The 25132-nt window shown below is 40.9% G+C and overlaps 1 protein-coding gene across 3 annotated transcripts in view; it reads right to left on the bottom strand.

Annotated features, from left to right (window-relative positions):
• Positions 1 to 25132, bottom strand: part of ADD3 (adducin 3) — a 90391-nt gene that overhangs the window by 23695 nt on the left and 41564 nt on the right. For all 3 annotated transcript variants that reach the window (XM_085229040.1, XM_085229042.1, XM_085229041.1), the window contains one exon: positions 2624 to 2847. In XM_085229040.1, the coding sequence (XP_085085166.1) occupies positions 2624 to 2818 (195 nt within the window). In that variant the 5' untranslated portion in view covers positions 2819 to 2847. The remainder of the gene's footprint in view (positions 1 to 2623; positions 2848 to 25132) is intronic.

Here is a 25132-nt window from a genome sequence, read left to right as displayed (position 1 = left end):
TGTCCAGGCTTTCAGATGTGCACAGGTTACAGGGAGCATCAAGTAAACATGTCTGAGAAATTGCTGATAATGTCAGGAGATTCTTCATGGGCAGCGTTAACAGAACAAATCAGCGTTACTGATTTGTTTAAGACTTATTACAAGCATCAACAAACATCAGAGGTAATGAGTGCAGCTTTTAAATTATTTAATTTAGGAAAGGGAAATAGCACATCAGAGGGGAGTAGCCAGGCTGCACATCAATGTATGCATCAAATGGCACATCAGAGAGATGCAGCAGTTTGATGTCTGAGGGTGTCTGGTCAGGGCCATAGCCCTTCAATGACATGTACTGCACAAAATACAAAGTGGCTCCTGAAATGCATTTTCTAATATATTTTCTTGCTAAGGGATGTAGATTTTCCTACTTGAAAGGAAGGAAAAAAGCTTGTTAATAAAATATGAGTACCTAAGCCTCCTCCTAGATGGTAGTGATTAACCCTTTAGCTTTATAGCATGATTCTTTGCTTGGAGAAAGTATGTGTTCACACAAGTTTGCCTTTAGCACATACATGCTTGCATATTTTTAGGATAGAAAGTTATTATCTTTGCTACATACACTTCACAATCACTGATATGTAATTATGATGAGTCAACAACTACCCCTCCAATCTGAGTACGCATATGCACATGTAAGATGAGATGAATATTCGCCAGTAAGAAATCTCTTCACAAAAATGTGTCTGATGACCTCTCTTCCCCCTCTTCCAAAACACCAAACTAGTTCTTACTAAAGCTTTATGCAAACCTCTAATGCTATGCAATTCTGCAGCTACAGAACAGAAACATCGTACAGAATACAACCCTGGGCTCATGTTATGCAGACCAGTAACAAGAGGAATCATAGAAGGGTTACTCCACATTTTCTGTTTCAAGAAGAGCCAGCAAAAGGAGAAAGAAGCTGGCAGCCCAGGCTCCTTCTGTCCATGCCTTCTCACACCCTGTGTTCTGTGTCCTTGTCTTCTCCCAGTCAGATGAGAACAGCCACGCAGCCACCAGGCCCCTGGCTTATTTGGACAACCATCCCCTTGCACAACTTGCAACTTACTGGCATCTCCAAACAGCGCTGGGCTCAGCTTGTCCTGCAGTACACTCAGAACTGCCTGGCTTCATCCTCCTGCTGTCTGTTAAAGCACTTACCCAGACTCAGAGGTAGCACCTCTTCATCCCTTCCTAAAACCTGTATGCTGACATTGCATCTCCAGAATACCAGAGACTGCAGCAAAGAGACATTTATTCCATTTGGCAGACTTGGCAAAGGGCCCCCCAAAATGCTGAGCAAATAGTTACAACCACCCGATTCAATGCTTCCATCGGAAGAACCAAAGAACACCACAAACACAACCTCTACAACTTATTTTCATCTTGCCCTATTTAAACAGGATAAAGATCCAGTCTTTGCTGTGAGCCCTGGCTACTTGTAATGTGAGTATTTTAACAGGAAGGAGCAAACTGATCACATTTTACAATCGAGTGTTTAACATAATTTTATCGTGATTAAAGCATTATGCAATACCTCCTTGGAGTATTTTCTTTATAATAAAGGGGTTGGCTGCAGAATTAAACTTGCACAAATCGACTTGAAAGTCATAAATTCCTTAGTCAACAGGTTCACATTATACCCAGAGCAACACACAGATCCAAGAGGCACTCCACGACAACACTTTAGCAAACAATCCTGTTATTCATGGATGACTATAATAGGGTGATTACTAACAGCTGTTTGCAATCTCATTACATATGGAAAAGCTTCAGAAAAATGACATGAGAAACACCCCAACTTATAGTAGAACTGAACAGAAAACGATCTGCAAAGCTGCTTAACCCCTTCCAAGTCCCGTTGTCTTTGTTGCTCACCTTATAATCCCCACCCCAAAGGCTCACCCTCTATAGCTTCAGACCACTCAGGCGCCAGTTTTGCTTTCCAAAGCATTCATCAGGTTAAATTCACACAATATATACATTAAAATATAAATTAAAACTATTAAACCACCTCTAGATTAAAGTGTTACACGTAGCCTACAAAAGCACTGAACTTATGCAACCAGTAGGTAAGTGCTAACATAGAATTATTAAGGCCTTATAAGGGTATGATCGCCCCCAAGTACAAGAGAAGAGAACATATTCTAGCTTTTAAATGATCTTAGCCAACATTAAAAACGTAATTAAAGCATTCCTGATGCAAATGATAAGTTCATATTCAAAACCAGAGTGCAGAACTCCATCTAACACCCTAATTTGTTCCTATTTGACTGGTGTGACTCCTTTACACTCTTCCTTGAGCCTAAGTTTTAATTAAGTACCCTTCAGCCAGCCAGATCTTTTTGTAATACCGTAATGAAGCATAAGACCATAAAAGCACCAGGAGAAAAAAAAACAAAAAACACACCAGTGTTTATTCACAGACAAGAAGCTAAGCAAACAAAATGTTGGATAATCTGCTTAGCGACTCTTCTTATAAGACAGTCCAGAATTATTCTAGCCAACAGTGACATAGCTTTCTTTTCTTAAACCTCAAGAAACTAACGAGGAATCTCAAAGACAGCACTCTGTAGTTGTCATCCTCCCCCTTAATCCTACTCACAGGGCTCTGCAGTATCTGAGTGACCCTCTTTCTCTGCTCCATCATGTTGAAGTCCTGTCGCAGGTCTGGAGACATGTTCCTCTCCCGGAGGTACTCGGGGTCATTCTCGTTGATGCGATCAAAGTACCTCTCCTTGTGGGGCATTGTGGCTGCAGGGGGAGAAGTGATCACCACCTGACTGGCATCGGTACTCATGCTTCAACTCTGCAGATGGGAGTCCTCACCTGCAAAACAAAAACAAGCAGAAAATTTAAAATAGTGAATCCAAAATGCGCATTAGATATTTTGTGACAAAGATCTCATTTTACATCACATTCACCACTGCCCAAGTTTTGTTTTGTTTTACTACAGCTCTCCTCATTGACACTTTTAGCTTCAACACAGCACATCCAGAAGGCAGGGCCTGTCCTGAACATCCGCTCAGAGCTCATCTCCCAACTCCAGCAAAGGCATTCCTCTGTGACAGCATTTCCAAAGCATCCCATAGCTTCAGCTTAGAAAAATGTGTACACTTGTAAGCAAGGATTCTCACCAAAGCTCATTACATTAGTAACAAAAAAAAAAAAGAAAAAAAAAACAGTTTTCACATCTTAGTAGAAAAATATGTCTAGAACACCTTAAAAAAAAAAGCAAAAAAAAAACAAAAGAAACAAAAACCCAACCAACTGATAAGCAAACACAAATAGAAAGTGGATCAAAAGCAGAAAATCAGACACTTGCATTTTCACACAAAGAATCAGGCTCAGAAACCCCATTTCTCAACAAGTACCAAGAGGAAGGTTTTCTCAGGTCTGAAGAACAAAGAGAAGCAAGATTTGCAGGAAGAGATAGCATATTATGAAAATACATTTTAACATGCAAATACCTACATTCAGTAATGTATTTAATATAAGAATATTTGCATGCAAAAGCATTTAGTATACAAGCAATTTACAAAACATCCAAATGGGAAGGAACACTGCCTGTCGAGCAGAGTTAAGTGATGTGGTTCAACTGATACCTTCCTGTTAGTGGCTCAAAGCATCCTTCCTTTGGGTCACTGTGGCTGCTCTTTGGGATATTGTGTGAGCAACAAACTGATGTGGGGCATCTGAAGTAGGTCAGCTAAAACCTCCCACTACTTCAAGATAAAAACATTTGGGAGAATCCCATTAAAGAAGCTCCAGCAGCCCAAGCCGTCCTGCCTGTGACGAGCCCTGGGAATGAATTGGGATGGCTTTGATACAGCTACGTTCTTGGGTTTGCTGCTCTCCTGCAGCCTGAGCTCATTCACTTCCTGGCTGATCACCAGGGCCTGCCTGCAAGACTGATTAGAGGGTGCTGGGGAGAAGGCAAAGCTGGGTTTGGGAAAAATAACCTCTTTCAGTGTATGATCTTTTCCTATCACAGACGATTTAATGTCTTCTCATTTATTCTCTGCTTAGGGCAACGTGCTATAAGTGGAGGTACAAAATGAGCTAAGGTTTGCTGAAGAATGAACCATTGTCTTTTGCAGCTAAGAGCACTGATGCAGAAGGATAAAACTCTTGGGAGGGCATTCAGAGACGCCCTCACAGCTCAACAACAATGAATTATGGTTTTTCCCCAGGAAAAATGCTGGGGTTTAAGAGTTAGAAAATGTAGGTTCTCATGATGTCTCCAAATGCCACAAGGTACTAAGAGCTGAAGATCGGACCTGTTCTCCATCCTCCTGGAGATAACTGTCTCATTTGGTTGGAACAGACCTTCCAGCACCTCCTGGTAACCAAAATAACCAGAAATGCAGAAGACAAGCACCTCACTTGAGTTGGCAACCATCTGCAACTCCTCCACAGATACTCTTCCCAGGAGTTGCGTTATCCAGCTGCTTTTCCTAAAACGCTCCTGACTCCCGTTAACTCTGAGTGGCAAAGGGCTGCCCAACTACCAACCCATTTAGTTGGCAGGAACAACTTACACGCATGTCTGAGCTTCAAAGAACTTTTATTATTATTATGATTATTCTAAATAGGTTTACAGGACACAATTAGTTCAAGTCCGTTACTTTACAATGCAGCCTTACAGTGACAGAAAAGCCCATTCATCTGTGAAAAGACACAAATGTGGATTTTAAGTATTGCCAGCCACAAAAGAGATTTTCTAATTGTGCTGGACTTCATTTTTTTCCTTTTTTCCTCCAGACTGGATGTTAAGATTTCAACATTAAAGTCCTTGTACTACAAAAAAACTCCATTACTGAACATAATATGGGTATTGGGTCCAGTTGTTCCTATTAGACCTGGTTCAATGCCTTCTCTGTTGGGTCCAGGCTGACTCTTGCATAACCCCTACTGTTTGGCTGGAAAACTTTCAAACAAATCAGCCATTCTTTTATTATTTATTTGTATCGTGCACTGATTTTTTTTTTTCCCTCCTCCAAAAGAGGATCATTTGTTAAAACATGCTCTGCTTCTGGGGATCTAAGGATCTGTACCTCCTCCTCAGCACAGGACTGACAAGGTATTCAGAGAAAAATGGTTGCATCCTTTGATACCCTCACATAGCTCATACATACCTCATAAACCTTATATAGCAGCCCCAGTTTCTGTATTTTCTACCTGTGACTGGGCTGCAGAAAGTAGAGCACTGCACCTTTGTCAAGAGAATACACATCTCTCTACTTAGAAGTTTTATTTAACAAAAGCTGCCAATTAATTGAAATAACTTGGATCTGTGCCTCATAGGCTGCAAGATTAAGTCCCGATCGTGCCCATCTGACACTTTGTAAGTCTGAGTAACATGCTGTGCTGCTTTTGTTGGAGTAACTTTTTTCAATGTCAAATCACAGAAGCAGCTCAAAAATAATAATGAGGTCAGAGAAACATGGAGCATTTAAAGAAAAAAAAAAAAAAAAAAAGAGCAAGAGACCAAATGCAAGGAAAATTTCTTGCCAAAGAACATCCCAGAAAGCACTGACTTAATATATTCTTCATAACATACAGAACACATAAAAGAACAAATATTACCACAACAGAAAGACAGCAACAGAAAAGTGAGTAAATCATTAGACTGCCTAGCAACGAATCATTAACCTACCTTTTAGCCTGACTTTTTATGGCTGCATTCAGCCATCCCTCTTTTCTCTATGCTGTGCAATCCACCTGGTAGAGTTTCCAGCAACCAACAGCACACGCACCCCATAACTAACTGCTAGGTCTCATTTCAGGTCTGAGCACTCGGGTTAGATGAGACCACATCTGAGCACTTCCTTTAAGGAGCACATTGTGTCATTCTGCTCTTGCTCTTTCTCATCTGCTTGTTTTTAAAGAATTTTTTAAGGAACAGTCTGCTCTTTCCTCCCCCCTCCAGTATCTTGTCTGCCAGAAGACTTGTTGGAAGTGAGCTGGGTGTCTCTTGATCTCAGTTCCAATCTCTTTGTGAATCAGGCAGGTTCCAATCTGAATCAAAGACTTGGCTTGAACCAGCATGGTCAGCAATGCAAGTGAGCTGGCAGTAGGAAACATGCTTAAGGAATACAAAAGAATGGTTAAAAGGAACAAAAAAATAAGTGGGGAATGTAGGCTGAGATGAAGGCCACCATCACCACCAAGTGACTTTAGGAAGTCATCTTGCAATCCTCTCTCCTTAGCAACGATATATTATTGAGTAATCACACCTGTTCTAGGATAAGAAAATACTTGAATAACACCTCAAAGCCATTTATTTCCTTCTCCCTCTTTAAAAAAAACAACAAAAAACTTTTTGATCAGAACATCTGACAATGAGTTGGCAGATTGCATTGCCTCTTATGTTGTATGAAGCTTAGATTTCATTTATCAGTCTCGCTTTACGCACTGGTAAGAAAAATAAGCAGTACTTTCATACATGAGCATTCTCTAAAGGTAATTGGTAGCACCAAAAATACTAGGTAATCATAGAATGGCTTGGGTTGGGAGGGATCTTAAGGATCATCATGCTCTGACCCATACCCTAAGCTGGGTGCCACCCACCAGATCAGAGCCCATCCAACCAGTTCTTGAACACTTCCAGGGATGGGGCACTCTGCAACATCTCAGAGGGATGTGAGGTCCTGGCACTGGCTGCTCAGAGTAAAGAATTTTTTCCTAACATCAAACCTGAATTTCCCCTCTTTTAGTTTGAAGCCATTCCCCTTAGGCAGTTAGCATTATGTAGCTAGATTTCAGTAATATATAATAATTCAGTACACTAGCACTCAAGGAAGTCAAACTGTCAAATTATACCCTTAAATTGACACAAGGCAGGATTTGCATTAAAAAAAAAAAAAAAAAAGAGCAGAGCAGACACACCTCCTGCCTTCCCAGCCATGCTGTCATCCAGTCCTTCTGTCTCTGCCACCTCCTCCCATTTGTGCCAGCCAGTGCATGTAAGGCCGCAGTGAGACGGGTAGGATGCACTCCTCTTGCACACCGTGCTGCCTTGGCTGCCACTGCCAGCATGGTGTGGGCACAGGTGATGGTCGCACCACAGCCCACGCTGGCTGCAGATTGAATATTCAAACCCAGCATCACATATTTAATTTACACCCTTCTGCTTTTAAACAGAGTAAGCTAATGAAATATCCATCGTCTCCTTCCAGACGTGACATCAAGGAGACCTGGTGGTGGCAAGTGTAAGCTTCTTCTAAGTACAAACATGGGTGTATCTGAACCTGGGTTCTGTATTTGTGCATTAAATCTAAAGCATTATTTTCGCACAATTACACTATGCAGTATTAAAGTCATCATGAATATTCGAACAGCCCAACTCACACTTCACCCAAAAAACATAAATTAAAAAGTGTCCTTAAAACCTCACTTTAAGAAAATGAGGTCAGTCATCCACAGATATCACACTGGTTTGTTGTTTCCCTGTCCCTGTAATTCTTCCCTTTGAAAGCAGACCTTCCTCATGGTATTTGTATTTCCTCCTTTTATTTATTTGCTTATTTTTAGTTGCAACCTACTGTAGGGTACCTGCCCTAGCGGGGGGTTGGACTCAATGTCTTGAGTTCTGTTCCAACCTCTGTGATTCTGTGAATAAGTACCTGACATACTGCAATTTACCAGACAGTTCTAATTTAAAGGTGAGTTACGTTTTGCTTGCATGCAAGGTTGACTTACATATATAAATGCATGCATATATTTTCAATTGACATTGAAATGCAGTTGGGGCTGCCACCGACCACCCTGCAAAATGGTGTGGAGCCACTGCATGCCAACCTTTTCTGAGGCAATTCAGAAAATCATCTCCTTAAACTGAGTAAAAGCACCAGGCCAGCTAATAAATTAAATCATTTGTAAAGCTGTAATTAGTTAGCTTCTGCACTTACTAGACTTGAAAAGCATGTCAGTGCTACCTCACACCCACTCTTCCTCTGTTTTTCTTCCACCTGCAATACTACGAAGTTCAAGAACAAACACAGTAAAACTGGACTTGAATAGCATTACATTAAAATTCCACACACTGGTAAGGGATGTGCCCAAAGCACCTGAACACCTCACTTGTTTCTATGCCACGGCATAGGAGCAGCAGCCTCCTGCAACTGTGAGATGGAGCCCAGCAGAGCTGCCAGGGAGAGCTGCTCCCACAGCAGGTGTGAACAGCTGCTCTCACAGCCCCACTGAATGGCAGTGATGGATCTGAAATTGATTTTTCAATTTTTTCTCTCACTTTCACATTTTTCTGTTCTTTGATAGAAGGTAAATTGAACCTTTGCAGGAAGCACCCTCCTATCCACCACCAGGGATGACCACAGCAGCAGAACTGCTGCAGAGCTTCAGCTCAATGAGCTGCACACTTTCTGAAGCTGCATTCATTCCCTTGCAGCAAAGAGGGCTTCTGCAAAGAAGGATCTGCAGAGATCACCTTACAGAGCAGCAGCAGTGGCTTCCAGATGAAGAGAAAAGAACCAGTCCTTTCCCACTCTCACCTAGGAGCTCATGTGTTATGAAGAGTGAACTGCTAATCCACATTTAACCACTTCTAAAAGTATATTAAGAACATACCTACTACCATCACCTCTAAAGCATAGTTCTGGTTGATGAAAGCGCACCGACAAGCATATAACATCAGTGTGTGGGCAAGGTGGGCCCATGCAGAGGTGCAGCCCCATAGGACCACACAACACAGGGCTCCAGCCCTTTGTGCACTCCTAAGCATGGCCAAGGACAAGGGCGAGCCCGGGCACCCCTTCAGTTGTCACTGACTCTGTTTTTCTATGGGTGACAGCATTTACCCACCCACGTCAAACCCGTTTGGATGCTTGGAACAAAAGTCATAAATATTATTAGCAAATATTTACATGCTACAAAGAATCTGTTGGTGATCTCAGTATTTAGTAATTGGGTATTAAGGTTTTCATCCACTCCCAACACTGCCTAGCGCCTTAGAGTATTGGTATCAGCAAGGGATGCAAGTCAACTTACAGTGCAAAAACCAGATTACCTGTGTTTGACCTTACTTAAGTCATGAGACAAAAACCCTCAGAATAATGACAGGGAGCTATAACCCCAAAGGAGTATTTCCATTTTATTCTGAAACCAGAAATGCAGATAAGACATCAGTATCTGCTTTCAGTAAGAAAAATTGCTTTTCTTTTTTTGGTTTTAAGGATTCTGATGAAACCTTGGCAACACAAACACTGCAGCACCAAAGCAGTTTCAATTTTTGGTTCTTAGGACCTGGCTCATTTTCATGCTGCAAACTGAAGGAGGTTTAGAAAACAACCATCAGCAAAGAACACACTATATCACAGGTGGAGAAGAGAAAAAAAGACTATTTTAAAATTTATGTTGTTTCAAAGATACATGGGACTTCAGTAATGAAAAAACTAAGCAGCATTTTCCAACCCATTAAAACACAATCAGAAGCTAATTTTTTTTTATTTTTTTTTTTTTCCTCTAAAAGACTTATCTCTGCTTATCTACATAATCACTTGTGGCTAAGTTACCTAAAAATATTTCACGAGTCAGTAGACAACAGAGAGCTAAATTAAAAGATTATGTTCTGGTAGCACTTATCCGTATTAAGCTGTGAAAGTACGCAAACACATAACCCACACACATACACCAAGCAAGGGCTGAAAAATCTCCTTAAATCCTTTGAAAAAGATGAAACCTAAGTTTGTCTGCAGTATAAATTAAAAACTTATCTGTGAGAAAAAACAAACACATTTAGTTGGGAAAGCTGACTGCAGTCAAAACCTTTCACATTTTGCAGCACTCTTCTCTTCCCTCTCTGGTAACTCTTCACTGCAGCTTTCCTCTGAATAAATGGAATTCATCACTCTTTATGCTGACACAGTCGTACAGATAGAAAAATGAAGTTAGTAATGGAAATATAATTTTTTAAATCCTACTGATTGACACCATCCTGGAAAGCACCATTTGGAGCAATGAAGGCTGCTTGGCAATCTGTGCGAGCCCTCCTCATTCACTGGTAGAACATGTGACATTAGATCGTAGAGAAAAATCTTACGGATCCCAGGGCACATCAAAAGTCTTCTTGATTTATGACAGTTTGATTATTCTGAGAAATGCCATGGCCAAAGCAGCTGCCTCCAGGGTTTGGATGAGGGGTCAGAGGCTGTGATGATGGGCAACCCCAATGATCGACACGAGGCAACTGCTGGATTTCACAAATGGTCTCAGGGGCGGAAGCATGTAGCCAAACCTTTTTATAGCCCAAACCTCTGGAGTTTATCCTCTTCACACCAAGCCCTGACCTTTCCCATCACCGATGCCTGAACAGCAGCTCAGCAAGGACCTGATGACCACGCACGGACCCTACAGCAAGGAAGGGGAAACCCAGCCAACAGCTGATCTCAGCAGGGACATTTGTAATTGGAGACATGATAAAACTGTCAGGCCTTCAATCATAAAGTCTTCAAGACAAACTGTATCTTTATTTATGTTACGCACCACACCCTACGTGATTCTTCCAGTTCATCTCAGGATCTCTGAATCACTCCACTATAAATTTTAAATTGAGAGAAACAAGGGAAATAGGGAAGCCATATAAATAGACTGATCCCATCTCAATTATGTGAAGTAAATTGGCTAACTTCTCCAAAGAAAAGAAGTTAGACAATTTGCTGATCTGTACATATATTTCCACATTAAACAGAAAACAACAGCACTTAAAAAAAGCTGATGATATAGTAAAAATTTAAGAATATTTTAGATAACACAGTGGCTTATACTTATTTCATGTATGAAGAGCAGGCATGGAGGAATGATCGTATGTATGTCTGTGTGACTATATGTATATATACATGGTATTGAAAAATAGTAATTTTAGAGATCAATGAAAGTATGGAATAAGTGATGGCAGCCAGCCCCAGGCTGGACTTTGCAGCAGGCACACTGTCACAAAGAGAAGCGTGGAAAAATACCTAGGCATTTCCCTACAATAAAGGCAGAGATTTACTCTAGTAAATGCTCTACAAAAGAGACCTACAGATTGAAGAGAGAAGGCACTGTGAGTATAACAGTTTATATTATCCATTGGACAGCATGGGGGAAAAACAAAGAAACAAAACCTGTAGTATGCCATTCCCAAAGCACACAGGCATTGTCTTTTCTCACTCCATTCAGACTCCAAAGGATCTTGCTTTTCTCTTCACTACTGGAAAGAGTTTTGCCTCAACTTATGGTACAATTTTTCCCCTTCTTGATCCATTTGCAACCACAATTAAATGTTAATCCATGTTAAAATATAACCAGAAGAAAGTGAACAAAAAGTATTCAATTGAGATTGTCAAATACATACAAAAATCTCATCTGTAGAGGACTTGATAAGCACACCTTATGATACAATTTTTCATGCTTTCTCATCTGACTTGAGGTGATCTCACCCTTCTCAACTCCCATTTCAGCTTTCCAGCTCTCCAAATGCCATCCCCAGCTGTGCCAGCACATCTGTCCATTAACTGGATACCAAAACAGACCAAGGTTAAAGATAATTTGGGAGAGAATGGCAAGGGAGCAGAAGAAGGCCACATGGAGGTGGAGAGGGCAGCCAGGACCTCCTTCAGGAAAGTTTTAACAAAGCTATACTTAATTAGCTGATTCAAAGCATCTTGCTTTAATTATCCTTCTCTGGGAAATCCCTAGGATTTACGGTGGTGCAGGAACACTTCTTCTGCTTTTACTCACATTTCTAATACTGTCTTCAGCTGGCTTCAAAATAATTAAAAAATACTTGACTAGTAAATCCAACGAGTTTCCACTGCAATTAAAGTTTTACCTACATAAATATGCATATTAATCTCAATTGACTTGGCCCACATTTGACCTGCTTCTTGTCTATGGCAAACAGTGCTAGAAGAGCAAATTGAATTTAGAGAGGCAAAGATCTTATATACCTTCAGGAACAGAAAATTACTGAATTTCAAGGAAGCCAGTCTGAAGTCAAATGGTCATTTTGAACTTCACAGCGCTGAACAGAGGAACAGATGTGCCCAGAGCAGCAGTCAGCACACCCCTAACGAGTGCTGAAGATTTATTACCAAAGGCTTTGGTAGGGTGAGGGGTGTGGTAAGTCAATGTTCAGCACAGTATTCTATAGGATGGCAAAAGCAGAATGTGTCAATACTTCATAATTAGACTACTACTATTTTCCAATTCAAGCAAGTACTTCTCTACTTTAATTCCATAATTTCCTCCTCCATCACTACTTGTGAGCACTGAAAGTCTGGATAAAATAGGAGATGCTGCACAAAGTATTCCAGTATCACAGTGTGGAGTTGCTCTGCATACCGTACACAGTCCTGCAGACAGGCAAATATTTGCAGCAGTTGTTTCTAGAGTGCAAAAGCAGCCTGACAGCAAAAACTGGAAATTTACACCATGTTGTCTTTCACGTAAGTAGTTGCATGAACCCTGAATACAACTCACAGATTTTCAGATCTAATAAGGAGTCAGACCAACGTACCAGCAACAGAATTTCCTAGCAGCCAAGGCGGCACCAGCAAACAGCTTCTCAAGATGCTTACTTTCTACTAAAACACCATCATACAAATAAAGAAAAACTTCTTGCTTTCTGCTAGAGAAGGAAGCCAGGCTCTTAGGATGAGCCACAGCACCAGCAACTTGGATGTGCAGAGTCCAAGACCAGGTCAGGGTCACACATGCAGTGTGACAGATGCTCCTGCTACTCCTTCCTCAAGCAATTCTTCCATTTCTGACTTCCCCTACTTTTTGGTTTATAGTTTCAAGAACATTCTTAAGAAAACAAATACATTGGATGGATCCGTCTGTTAGCTCCAAAGATTTCAAGATAAGTTATTATGAAAAACCTCATAAAATAACTTAGAAGCTGTTTTATTTGAATTTTCTAACCTCGTTTGTATACCTACCCTGAAAAACGATATTTGCCTGTTTGCAATTAAACCTGCTTATGTCTATGCTGAAAGCCAGGATCAGGAGCATAACCCCTTAGCAGGGAGTTCAGAATTTGTGAGTATAGAGAGGTGGGGGCACATTCTTCTCTCAGTTATATTGTTATGAATCAAAAGCAAACAATGTAAAATTCAGTCAACAATCACTGCAAAAATGTCATTGTAATCTTACCTCCGGCAGTGCTTGTTTTGAATATTTGAGAAACGCATGGAAATCATCCCAGGTAAACATGGTATTTTTCTTTACAACTTCAGAAAATTAATGAGAATACAAAAATGACAGGAAGGACACCGATTACACCTGCTTGAAAAGTGAAGGAAATCTCATATTTTCTATGGCTTTCAGTCATCTTGTTCACTTATATCTCAGGTCATTTTCAACATCTGCAAAAACCTAACACTGTTTTTGTTTTCATCAAGGAATTAGAAGCCTCCGTAGTAATGTAGGAACATGCCAGAAAATACCACAAAAGCTGTTTAATCAAGAACTGAACAATAATAGGTGATTAGATGCCTGCCAAAGGCTGCTTTCACAACAGCACCCACAGACGTGCTGGAATGCTGCATCAAGCACTGAGCCTGTGCTGGAACTCACCTCCTGCTCCAAAAGGAGGAGCCGTCTGCAGGAGGGATGTGGTCTCCATAGTCTGGTCTGAAAAGGCTTCTCGAGGGTAGCAGTGGATGCTTCTTTTGGAGGCAGACTGTATTTAGACATTTTCTCTTTAATTAGGATGCATACTTCTAGCTAGCTAAATTGTTGCATTATTTTGGACAGCAAGACAGCAGGACTGCTGTTTTTTATCATAATTACCAGGTAGCATTTTCAGTGTGCATTGGAGTAACTGTCTTCAGTGCCACTGTTGGGTTGTTGTGGGTTCTTTTTTTGTTCCCTAGCACATAGCTATGTGTGCTATTTTTTCTGCCTGCCTCATCAGTATTGCGTTCTGTCTCTGTGATAAATGACCCAAATGGCTCACTTAGCACTGCAAAGCAGTCAGAAAGAGGCGAAGGAAAGCATGCAAAACGTTGTGCTGAATGAACAGGCTTTTTCCTGTGACTTCTGACTTCAAGCTCAGAAAGTTGAGATTCGTAATGAAAAACACTCCTACCTGGTGCACAGCCCTACTTCAGAATAATTATACTACACTTGAAGATAGGTCTTCATTATGCATATCCTATGTTCATTCTCACGTTACATTGAAAGTGCTTTTTGTAATCGGGTGATTTGAACTACAACACCAGTCGTTCCTCAAACTCTACAATGGATGGAACTACTCCAACTGGTCTTTTTTTTTTTTTTTTTTGAAGTTATTCTCAACTGTCACATTAATAAGGTATCAGATACAAAGTTTTGCTTTCAATAATTATATATATATATATACCTAAAATGACAGAAGGGAGAATGACAACCAAGTAAACAAACCCACCCTTTCCTGGTCTCCTCTTCTGTAAAGCAGCAAGTAATGCAGCATGCCCCATCACCCAAACGTATGCAGCAGCTCTCTGAACTAACAGCAGATCTCACCCCTTCATTCTGTATCAGAAACTACTGCCCACTACAGTAACAACTCTAAGACAGCTGACAGATGAAAGTATTACTTTCATCCACATGGGACACACACAAGGAAAAGTAATTACCAAGTGCTGCCTCATTTATTATGACAGCACAAATGTTTGTTTTTGTTTTTTTTTTTCCAAGGCTACATTGTTTGGAAATGCAATCAATGCCTTTAGGTTACTTGTTTGCATTAGGTATACTCCTAAGAGGTTTCATACATTTTGCATTAAAATACAAAGACTTTAAAAGTGAGAAATTAATTTTTCTCTGCTAATTTTATTTTGAGTTTGATTATATCCACTTTGACTAACGTTTTCTCGCTGCTCTATGAGCAGATGGAATGAATAACTTTACATCTCTCTGTAACCTCAGCAAAAAATCCTATATCTTTATCTTCTAATCAGACATCAACTTATGTTACGTGTCAGAGAATTATTCCCTATACTTGTACCAAGCTTAGCTTAAAGCAGCCAGCAGGTTCAGAAGCTAGTGGTAGGAATGATTACATGCACAGACACTGTGATCACAAAAGAGCTTGTTTTCTTAGAGCAGGAGATGAGCATCATGCAGCTACCTGGACTTCTTGCCGATGTGTGACATGAACCCAGACATCAGGGCAGAACCCAATTTGGGGGGAAAAAAAAAACCAAAAAAAAAACCCAGCAACTCCCATTATATTTAAGCTCAACATATGAATGAGGATACTGAGAACAATTTTGCAAACAGGGACCATCCAGTGGGAATCTGGGGAACCATATCAATGGGCCAACATTCATATTTCCTTTAATAATTAGTAATATTTGTGCCCATGGCAGTAGCATTTCCTGAAATTGCAATAGATGTATTTGGAAATTGACGTTTGTAGTATCAAGACAGCATGAACCATCAAAGCATAACGAACAGCATTGAAACCGGTGTATATAAATAGCAGAGGTTCACACTTCAAAGAGGAGACAAGCATTCAAAGTTTTTCAACAAGTACCAGTGAATGATGACCTCAGACAGTTGGTTCTACCTGAACAACTAAATCACTGAACAGAATGGGGAAATGTAAGAGTAGAATTGCTTGAAGGTGATTTTTTTCATATCCTGTTCTTCCATTTACAATTGCATCATTATCACTAACAAAAAGGTAAATCAATTAAAACCATTATATTTGAATGATTCCATGTTTCAAAAAATAAATTATTCATTATTATTCTTGAAGCTCATTTGACCTCAGTACAACCATGACAAACACTCAGTTAAAAAAAAAAAAAATCTGAAGAAAATGTGTGCTCAGAGTATCAGTTAAGAAATATAACTGCTGTGAAACATTAAAGGAGAACACAAAAGGGCCTCTACAATAGTATAACCTTTGCCTCTGTGTGCTAGCATCACAGTTTACACAGTTTCCATGGAAACTCTCTGCAAACATATGAATGTTCTGGTTGCATTAGATGCTGAACAGAAAATCCTTTGTGACCATTCCGGAGGGCCATGGCCAGTGCCAACCTCCCAGTGAAATAATGCCCCTCACTATGCCTTGCCCAGCAGGCTCATGACACACTCACTCACATGGTACAGCTGCTGCCACAGCTTGTTTTTCCACATCTGAAAAAAAGAGATGTACATCGTAACTTTTAAATGTTTCTTCCTGCATCCAGAGAGTGCTTTGCCCCTGCCAAGTTGATGGCCAGCTCCCCAGGACTGGACCTGCGGATGCAATCCGAGAGCCGTAAAACCAGGGCACTGGCTGAGAGACTTGCAGCAGGCTCTGAGTCAGGGCACTGAGGAATATATTTACATAATGAGTAGGCAACTGCTCAAAGTGAACACCACAATTCTTCATTATTAAATATCTTGAGAAAAGCAAATTAAAAAAAAAAACACAAAAAAACAAAACAACAGGACATTCTCAGGATGCAACAGGTATACCAGTCCAGAAGAGAAAACTAGTTTCATCACATTAGTTCTCATAGTGGACGGATCAACTGATCTGCACATCACTTGGAGTCACAGAATGGCTGAGGACAGCAGGGACACTGGGTCAGTGTGATCCAATCCTGGCTTAAGCAGGGCCATTTAAACCCACGTCCAAGACCACGTATAAGCAGATGAACAGTTCATGTACTTGATAGACTCCTCCTGCAACGGAGGCAGAAAAACTCCATCCAAGAAAACAGAAATCTCAATAGAAGGACAGGTCTCTGCTTTTAGCAGTTAAGGGTGCGTGCTTGAGAGAAAGCTGAGGGACCCACAGCACTTGTTTCCATTTCACATAGGAGGAGCTACAGTCAAACATCTAAACATTGTGTCCCTCCTGCACGTCCCCAAAGTGCACGCCTCCTCTGTAGTTATAAATACACCAAGGTAAAAGCGCATCTCCTGCAGTGAATTAAGAGTGCACATTCAAGAGGTGCACCTGACTGGGCAACACCTTGATTCTAGTCTGAATTTTGTATTCTTATTTCTCTGAAACTGAGCAAATGGTCAGTAGAGTGAGTTTGGCTCTAATTTCTGAGGTATCAGTGGTGTCACTCATCAGATTGCATACAGATGTGCCCAGTTTGCAGCAGGACAAGATCTCCAAAGGCTGCATTCAGAAGACAAGCCTGCAGGCAGCACGGGGAGGCGAAAGCCTCACTGCCTGAATGTGGGTGAAACGGGGAAGGCCAACACCTTTTAGCCTGTAAACAAGTACTTTTGTGATCAAGCCATTTTCAGACGCTACCCAAGTCCCAGTGTCAGAAATCAATAACAGTTTTGTGGCGAGTTCCACAGAACGAAGACAGATTTTGCACGGTGAAGAAAACCACACTCTTGCATTGCCTCCACCCTCGATTTGCACGTTTATTTTTGTCCCCTTACAACAGGAAGCTCTGGCAGGAAGCTCCCGAAGTTCAGGCGGACACCACCCACCCGCCCCACACCCGGGTCTACACGCACTGCTACCACCTTCCTCCGCCCAGCCCGCTCCTCCCTTCAGCAGCACCTGCAGAACAGAGTAAACATTGGGTCAGCCCTAGCTCTGGCCGTTCCCCTGCTTTAATAACCCATTGTTCGCCTGCAGTTGCCTCAGTGAGATAAATCACCAACAGGCAGAGCCTCCAGAGGGGAAGTGCCGTCCCACGCATGTCATCGGGTGTAAGCCCAGGGCTGGGCTTCATGGGGGGCCGCCCCACAAGCAGGTCCGTTGCACAAACATCTGCCTGGCCCAGCAGCTCGGGCCATTTCTAACAGGTTTATAGCCATAACTGCTCCTTATTACTCCTCAGTGTGGGCTGGATGGGGCTCATGCCATCACCCTGCCTTCTGCTGTAACCTATGTTAGCACGAGGCTGTGGTTAACAGTGGCTGCAGGTAATGCTGAAGTGCAGAAGGTGATCACAAAGAATATTTAACCATAGGAGAAAAAACACAGTGGGCAGAGAAATTAATCCAACCATACAGTGACATAAGTCATTCATTTAATATTTTCCTCATATCCTCATGTCCAATAAAGAAGAGCACTGAACACAGTTAACATCCCACTAATGAGACATCTGATTGCCCAGAACAAAGCGATAATGAACATGAGTTCTGTTTCCACCAAATCTACCAGAAAGATTTTTAAGGGTCTGCTTTCCCACTGACACAAACACATGACTCCCATTAGCCTTAATAAAGGAAGGCTGCATTCAATGAGAGAGTAATTTCCCAGGACTGCACAACCAAACTGTGGCAGGACTGAGACACGGGAGAGATTGCTAAGAGAAACTGTCTGTCACAAAACCATACTGACTGACCAAATTCTTTCATAATTTTCCCATGAATTTCTTCAGCTTTTGTTAAGTGTTTTTTACTTTAGGCCAGGAAAAATATTATGGACTTTTCTTATGCCAGAATTTTGGAAAAACAAATTAGATAGTGGAATGCTTAGCTCACTTTTAGACTGAACAGAATATAATTTAAAACATGCACTTTTCGTTCACTTTAATCTTAATGCATTGTCCCTGTATACTATTTTTGACTCCATGATATGTTAAATCTTACTTTTGTAACAATGCAAATTTGTTGACAGGATGGTAGGTTAAAGTTTATCTTTCAGGCTGCTTCCCTTACATCAGTCAGAGAAATCTAGTTATGTCAATTTATGTCCCTCTCAGTGCTCAGTGAGGCGAGGAAACGGAGCAGAATGCCAGAATGTGAAAACAATGCAAAAAACTAATGCCAGCACCGGGCATCTGATGCTTCAGCTACGCTCTCTGTGCCCCCATGAGACTTTGAGATTAGTACTTTGCATCTCAAAACTGCATTAAAAGAACCTTAATTTCAGACGTTGAAAATACATTCAACCTTCTAATAGCAGAAAGTTTGTTTTGGGGTCTTTTTTTTCCAGTTCAAATTTGGGAATTCAAAAATGAATGCTTTTCTTTTCCTTTCCTCCCTCGACACCAGAAAATTCAATTTGATAAGCAACATAAAAATATTTCAGCACGTGTTTTCCATGAGAAACATATTTGCTGTAATCTAAGACATCCAATACAATTATAGTACACATCAGTGAAGACTGCTTCACGCACTTCTATAACTTTACATAAGAATAGACTCCTCTACTTAGTGCATGGCTAATACAGGAGAATATATAGTTTGTTACTACTTGAACACATGAAAAAAATCTATTGGCACATACATACATTCACAGAATCTGAACTGCTTTGATATAAGAAACCAAGAAAGTGAACTGCAGTGCAACTCTTGCTATAGCTGTGTGACTGGTACAATGCTATATTTTAGAGCCACATATCAAAAATACGTCTTGCAAACGAAATCAAAATTAGCTGTAAAAAAACGTGTTAAAATTAAAATCTGCAGGTCAGTACAGCAAACCACAGTACTATGCCGTAGTACAATCAGCCCTGTGCAGCTCTGGCACACACTTGAAATCCAGCACCAGTTCTCCAGGGGCTGGTGATCCAGTGTGTTTGAATGGAAGCAAAATCAGATTTACTCAAAAAAAAAAAAAAAAAAAAAAAAAAAAAAAAAAAAAAAGCAGAACAACTGAGGCAGAGCACAGCTGACTTAAAGACAGATACCAACTTCAGTGAAAAACCTTACTCAAAATGAAATCACAACTCACCAGCCATGTTGCTGCTCTAGAAATAAAGATCACGAAAATGTGAAATAGAAGACAATGAAAATACAAGACAATTTTCTGCAGCTTCCATCCCCGACTGCTCTGTCAAATACACAATAGCACAAAGCATCTTTATGACAGGAATAAAAGACTCTTTAAATGCTCCTTTTATTTTTTATTGAATGAACACACTCTTACACATAGCTCATGGAAGATGGCTTGAGCTCTAGCACTGCCAAATCATGAATTTGATTAGTCAACTATAGCATGCAAGTTATATGCAGAACAATCTGAAACACGTATTAATTGCACATAGTGTGGCACGTCAGGTGTTTGATCAGAAGACTGAGTTGCAGCACTCTGAGACATGCGGTCATTGTTAAGGTTAAAAAATGGTCAGTGGGTGTTTCACCACAGCTGACAGAACATTTCTCAGCTCACAGTCACTGCCAAAAAAAAAAAAACCCTCAAACCAAACCAAAAGGGTGTTCAGACCCAAGCCCACAGACTCCTCCCAACAAGTGCTGGGTTTGGTGTGGTTTGCCCTTGTCATAGAGCCATTGTTGCTAATGCTGCTGCTCCCTTCAGGAGGCACTGCACACCATACCATGCCACACCTCCCCATCATTTGAAAAGATACCATCAGATGAGGCACTTCCAGAGAAATCTTCTCCTACTGAGTATTAGAGTTTACTCATAGGTGGACAAAAAACCGCAAACACTCAGTTGGATTCACAAACATGAACTCCTTCACAGTTTGCACCAACCTGTCACGTAACCCATGCAAATACAGCCGCAGACTCTCCCAATCAAGATGTTCTCTGTTCTCCCTAACCCATCTACTCTATCTGTTGTTAAAACTTTTTTTGACACTTGTAATCTCTCAGATAGAAAAGCACAAGATTAAAGTGCATCAGGAAGAACAGGGCATGAAGACAGAGCAGAAACCAATCAAAGGGCCTCCGACCCTTGTTTCAGCAGCCCTTGCACTGGAAGGGAAACTAAAAGTGCTGCTCTCATGCATTGCATGGAGCCTTGAATTGGACACAGACATGTTACTGGCCATAAAAACAAGTGCAGCTCTTTAATTTCTTAAATATTTACCACTCAGACATAACACAGTATAAAACTCAGAGCTGTGTTCCTGATGCTTGGACTCTTCTGTCAAAACACATATTGACATAAGACCTCCTGGTGAAAACACTTCAAAATGCTTTCACACTTTTGTTTTGAAGTACAGATCCGTCTTCCCTTCCCCCTCCACCCACCCACTCTTCCAAACAAGTAAGTAATCCAACCTTGCACAGGAATTTTAATTGTTTCCATAACTCCTATCACCTGCCAAAAAAGTGCTCAGTACGACAGAGATTGGACAGGGTGTCTCTGCTGCATATATATATATTTACAATATAAGCATGCATATATATATACACACACACACACACACATATACATATGAATATGACTTACATAGCAGTTAACTTCTGCATAACTGTAAAAACCAGAAGACTTTGTAAGACCCAGCCTTACTCTCTAAAGTAGCAACCATAGCGTAAGCACACTTGGGCTCAGATTTACAGCCACGTTACTACAGCTCAACTTCCTGCCTCCTGCATGAGCCAGGCTTGGTGTGCTGTCTCCTTGCACAGCATTAGCCACGACAGATCCTAATTAGCAGTAACATGAGAGGCTAAACTAAGACACACACCGCAATGTTTGTTGCAAGTGAAGTGTGGTTCCACAGATCTCCCAACAGCCTCCGAGAGTTTGGCTGATGTGGGTACCATGACTGGACGCCTGGCTCCTTGCAAGAGTTCTGCAACTTCTTACATTTTATTTTTATTCTTTTAATTTTAAGATCTTGTCCTGTCAACCCTTCCTCACACCACACATCATCTCTTACCACAAATAAGAGCCCTGGTTTCAGTGGGACCTTTGAAATATTCGTCTTGTGGCAGGACTAATTGCACAACACAAGCTTGTAAGGATATTTTCAGCATACCCGTATAGCTTCATTTATTTAGTATTTTGGATCAGGTCTAAAGTAAAAAACACCACAACATTTCTCTAGCATTTGTTTAAACAAATAATTCATTTTTTAATATCACGCTCTTTATAAATTTATGACGTGATTACTGAATCTCAGTAAAATCCCAAGGGCTGCTGTAGTTATTTAGGCAAAAATGCTTTTGTTACTAGAGCGTATAGATGTTCTCTTGGGTAAATTGCAAACCAGAGTCAGCTTGCTAACAGGGGAGGCCTAACAATTTCCATAGAACAAAAGTGCATTTAGAAACAGTTTAATAAACAAGAGGAAAAATATCTCTGGGATTTACAGCATGGCAGCTACTAAATTATTATCAACAATAGATACTACACATTTTTCCACTTATGTTAAAACTAAAACCAACATGCTGCAGCTTCTGACACTTCTGGTGTTCAGAAAACTACTTTTGACAGCACCCTTTGATTTGTGATGGGTGGTTTGTTTTTGAATTGTTACTGGCTAGGTGAAGCCTTGAGGCAGACGTGCAACACTGCTGATAAATTTTTCCACCCCTGTGATAAATTTCCCATAGCTGCTGGCCTGCAACCTGACGACTTCCAGCAGTTTGATTGTCTCACATTTGGACACAGCAGCATCAGTCCGTTTGATGTATGAGCTCTAGAACTCTAGATGGAAGACAAACATTTTCAGTACTGATTAGTTTCAAGTGAAAACTCCTTCTGCTTCATTTCAGACAGCACTACATCTTGTGTTCAAAAAGCCAAATCTTGCCGAAGAGACATTTCAAGCTGGAAGCCCACAGTCAGAAATGATTTTCGGAAGGTGCAGTCAGAATTTGGATTCAGATGTTATTTCACAAACAAACCCAAATGAGCACACACATTTCAGCACCTTTGCATCACTACCAGCAAGGTCTACGTTGTTTTCAAAGTCTGCAAAACTGGCCTTTCACAGCTGCAAAGGAAGTGACACAGGAAGAACAATGTGGGCAGCGTGTATCAGCAATAATTCCATCCGCTGCTGCCCAGCTGTGTGCACATGGAGGAATTGAGCTGCTTCCTCTCCCTGAGCTGTCATTCAGGCATTAGGAATGTGTGTGCTATGGCATGGGGCTGGAGGAGGGCACAGACACAGCGGCCAGCCCAATGTGGCCACACACAGCCTGCTCTCTTCTCAAACAGGACCTACACGCATATTGCTAAAAAGCACGTAAGATGTCTCTCAGAAATAAAGACCACAGTTCCTTAGTCGAAATGAGGTGGGATGCTTTGGACTAGAGTGACTAAGGCTGCATTCAGATGCAATGCAAGCTCTGAGCCTGCATATGACTTATCCCCCAAAACAGAACCAACGGTGACTGTAGTTATGGGTTTGAAGTGGTACACAACTCTCAGATGTGCTACATACCAAGGATTTCACGGGGAAAGAATGCAAAAGGTGTTTAGAAAATCCATAGCTTTCCCAGTCAGCCACAGTGTGAGGAAGCTACAGCTACTCATGCTGTGAATGAGCTCACACGACTGGCCAGATATGTGCCACCTACATTACTCAAGTATGGGAGGTGCTCGATGGTGCCTAGAAAAACCTACATCACCTAGGGGCTGAGGACAAGGACTGACCTTGCCAAGTGAATCACCTCGCCTCACATGGGGAGCAGTAACAGCTCAAGAGTCACTGGTGATGATTTAATTTTTTTCTTCCCTTCTAAATTTAAATCAGAACCAAAGTTGCCCAGCAACTAAAAGTTCCTGGTCTGAAAGAAAAATACCCAAATCCTGAAGTCACATGATGCATGAGCTACATTGCTACCCAACATCATCATGTGCAACACTCATGTTCACAAATTCACAAAGTCCTAGAGGGGGATTCTTTTTGCTTAAGTTTAGATGTTTACAAACATTTGAATTACTTGTCTAAGTCTTCCTTCAGGCTGCAGTGAATCATTTTCTAAACTTTGCTGGCTGTACTGACTTGACATAAATTGTAACAGAACTCACAACTTGACATACATATTGCTGCCATCCCAAGTTATGCAAGATGAGTGCTGCTCTAACACACCAGCAGGGTACATGCAAGACAGGAAATATGTAGCAAGAAGAGATTGCTTAGTCAAATACCAGAGAAAAAAAGAAAAAAAGACCACGAATGATGGCTTTTAAAACAAGAACTCATTAAATTCTTGCAGCACAGGCAGGGCATTTTGGCATGTGTTTTCCCATGCTTCTCACTAACTTCAGGGGGTATCGATCCACTCAAGAAGCTCTATTACATACTGATCTTCTGCACTGCGACACAAAGCAATGTAAAATGAGTGCACAGCAGATACCAAGCAAATACTGAGATCTGGCAGTGGTGGTGTGAACGTAGATGTACAGCTAAAATATGCTGTGAGAAAATGTCACCAGCACAAACAGGCTTTCAGAACATCAAGTGCAAGAGCTGCTAACGTAACAGGCACTAAGTGAAAATACATCCGATTCCTTAAAATAATTGTAAGTCACACAACAAGCAGGAAAGAGAGCAAGAAGAAAGGGAAGAGGAGGAGGGCTGGGCAAACATAATAATTAAAGCTGTAGTGTTCTTGTGGTCAAAATATATGTTTATTTGATTAGGAAGCTGTATTTCCATGAAGAGTACTACAGAGCAAATAAGCTTAGGAGGAAATGGTGCCTAATGAGTTCCATAAAAGATTTTTAAAGCAACTGTAACACTTTCCTTTTTATTCCCCACAAATATTTGAAGCTAGCATACATCCCTAAGACTGAGTTTCCTTGATGTTAGTATTGCTCTCATGAGAGAATAAATCAGTCAAAAAAGTTAGCAAACGAATTACACAGCTCACACTGCTAGACCTCAACATGGTGTCAAAATCTTTGCATTTCACTGTTAGTATGGCATGTAAATAAGCAAAGCGCTGGTCTATACCAGAAATCCTTTAAAAGTTCATGGTGAAAGCAGAGTTAAAGCAACAACGAACCCACACATCCATCAACCCATTACAAACATCCTGATACGCTGTTTGGTAAAAGCTAATTGAAACCCAAGCCCTTATACCACAGCCTAGATATTTTGGGCTGAATTGGTATGATTAATGGCAAGCATAGAACGTTATAAATTACAGTGAAGATGAAAGGACTTCTGAATACTTTTCTGAAACATGGAAGTTTTCAGTGCCCACCTACAAACATATGCTTTCTCCATATGACACAACGTGTGCAGGAAAATAATGGCACACACTTGATGATTTATGTTTTAAAAAGACAGCATGAATGTATCCACAGTGCTTTTCCCTATATCCTGAAAGCCAGATTTGGTCAAAGAAAATGCTTCAGTGAGAAGAATGTGATCTCTTCTGTGATTTTTCCCCATTTTACAATTCCTTAGTACAAAACTGGTACACAGCCAAGCAATGGAGGAGAGAGTATTTCTTCCAGTCTAGTAAGCTGTTTTACTTCAAAGCCACCTCT

The sequence above is a fragment of the Meleagris gallopavo genome, chromosome 8 (assembly GCF_905368555.1).
Source record: "Meleagris gallopavo chromosome 8, MGAL_WU_HG_1.1, whole genome shotgun sequence".
Lineage (NCBI taxonomy): Eukaryota > Metazoa > Chordata > Aves > Galliformes > Phasianidae > Meleagris > Meleagris gallopavo.
Note: the sequence above shows the minus strand (reverse complement) of the source record. Positions and strands in the feature narration are given on the sequence as shown.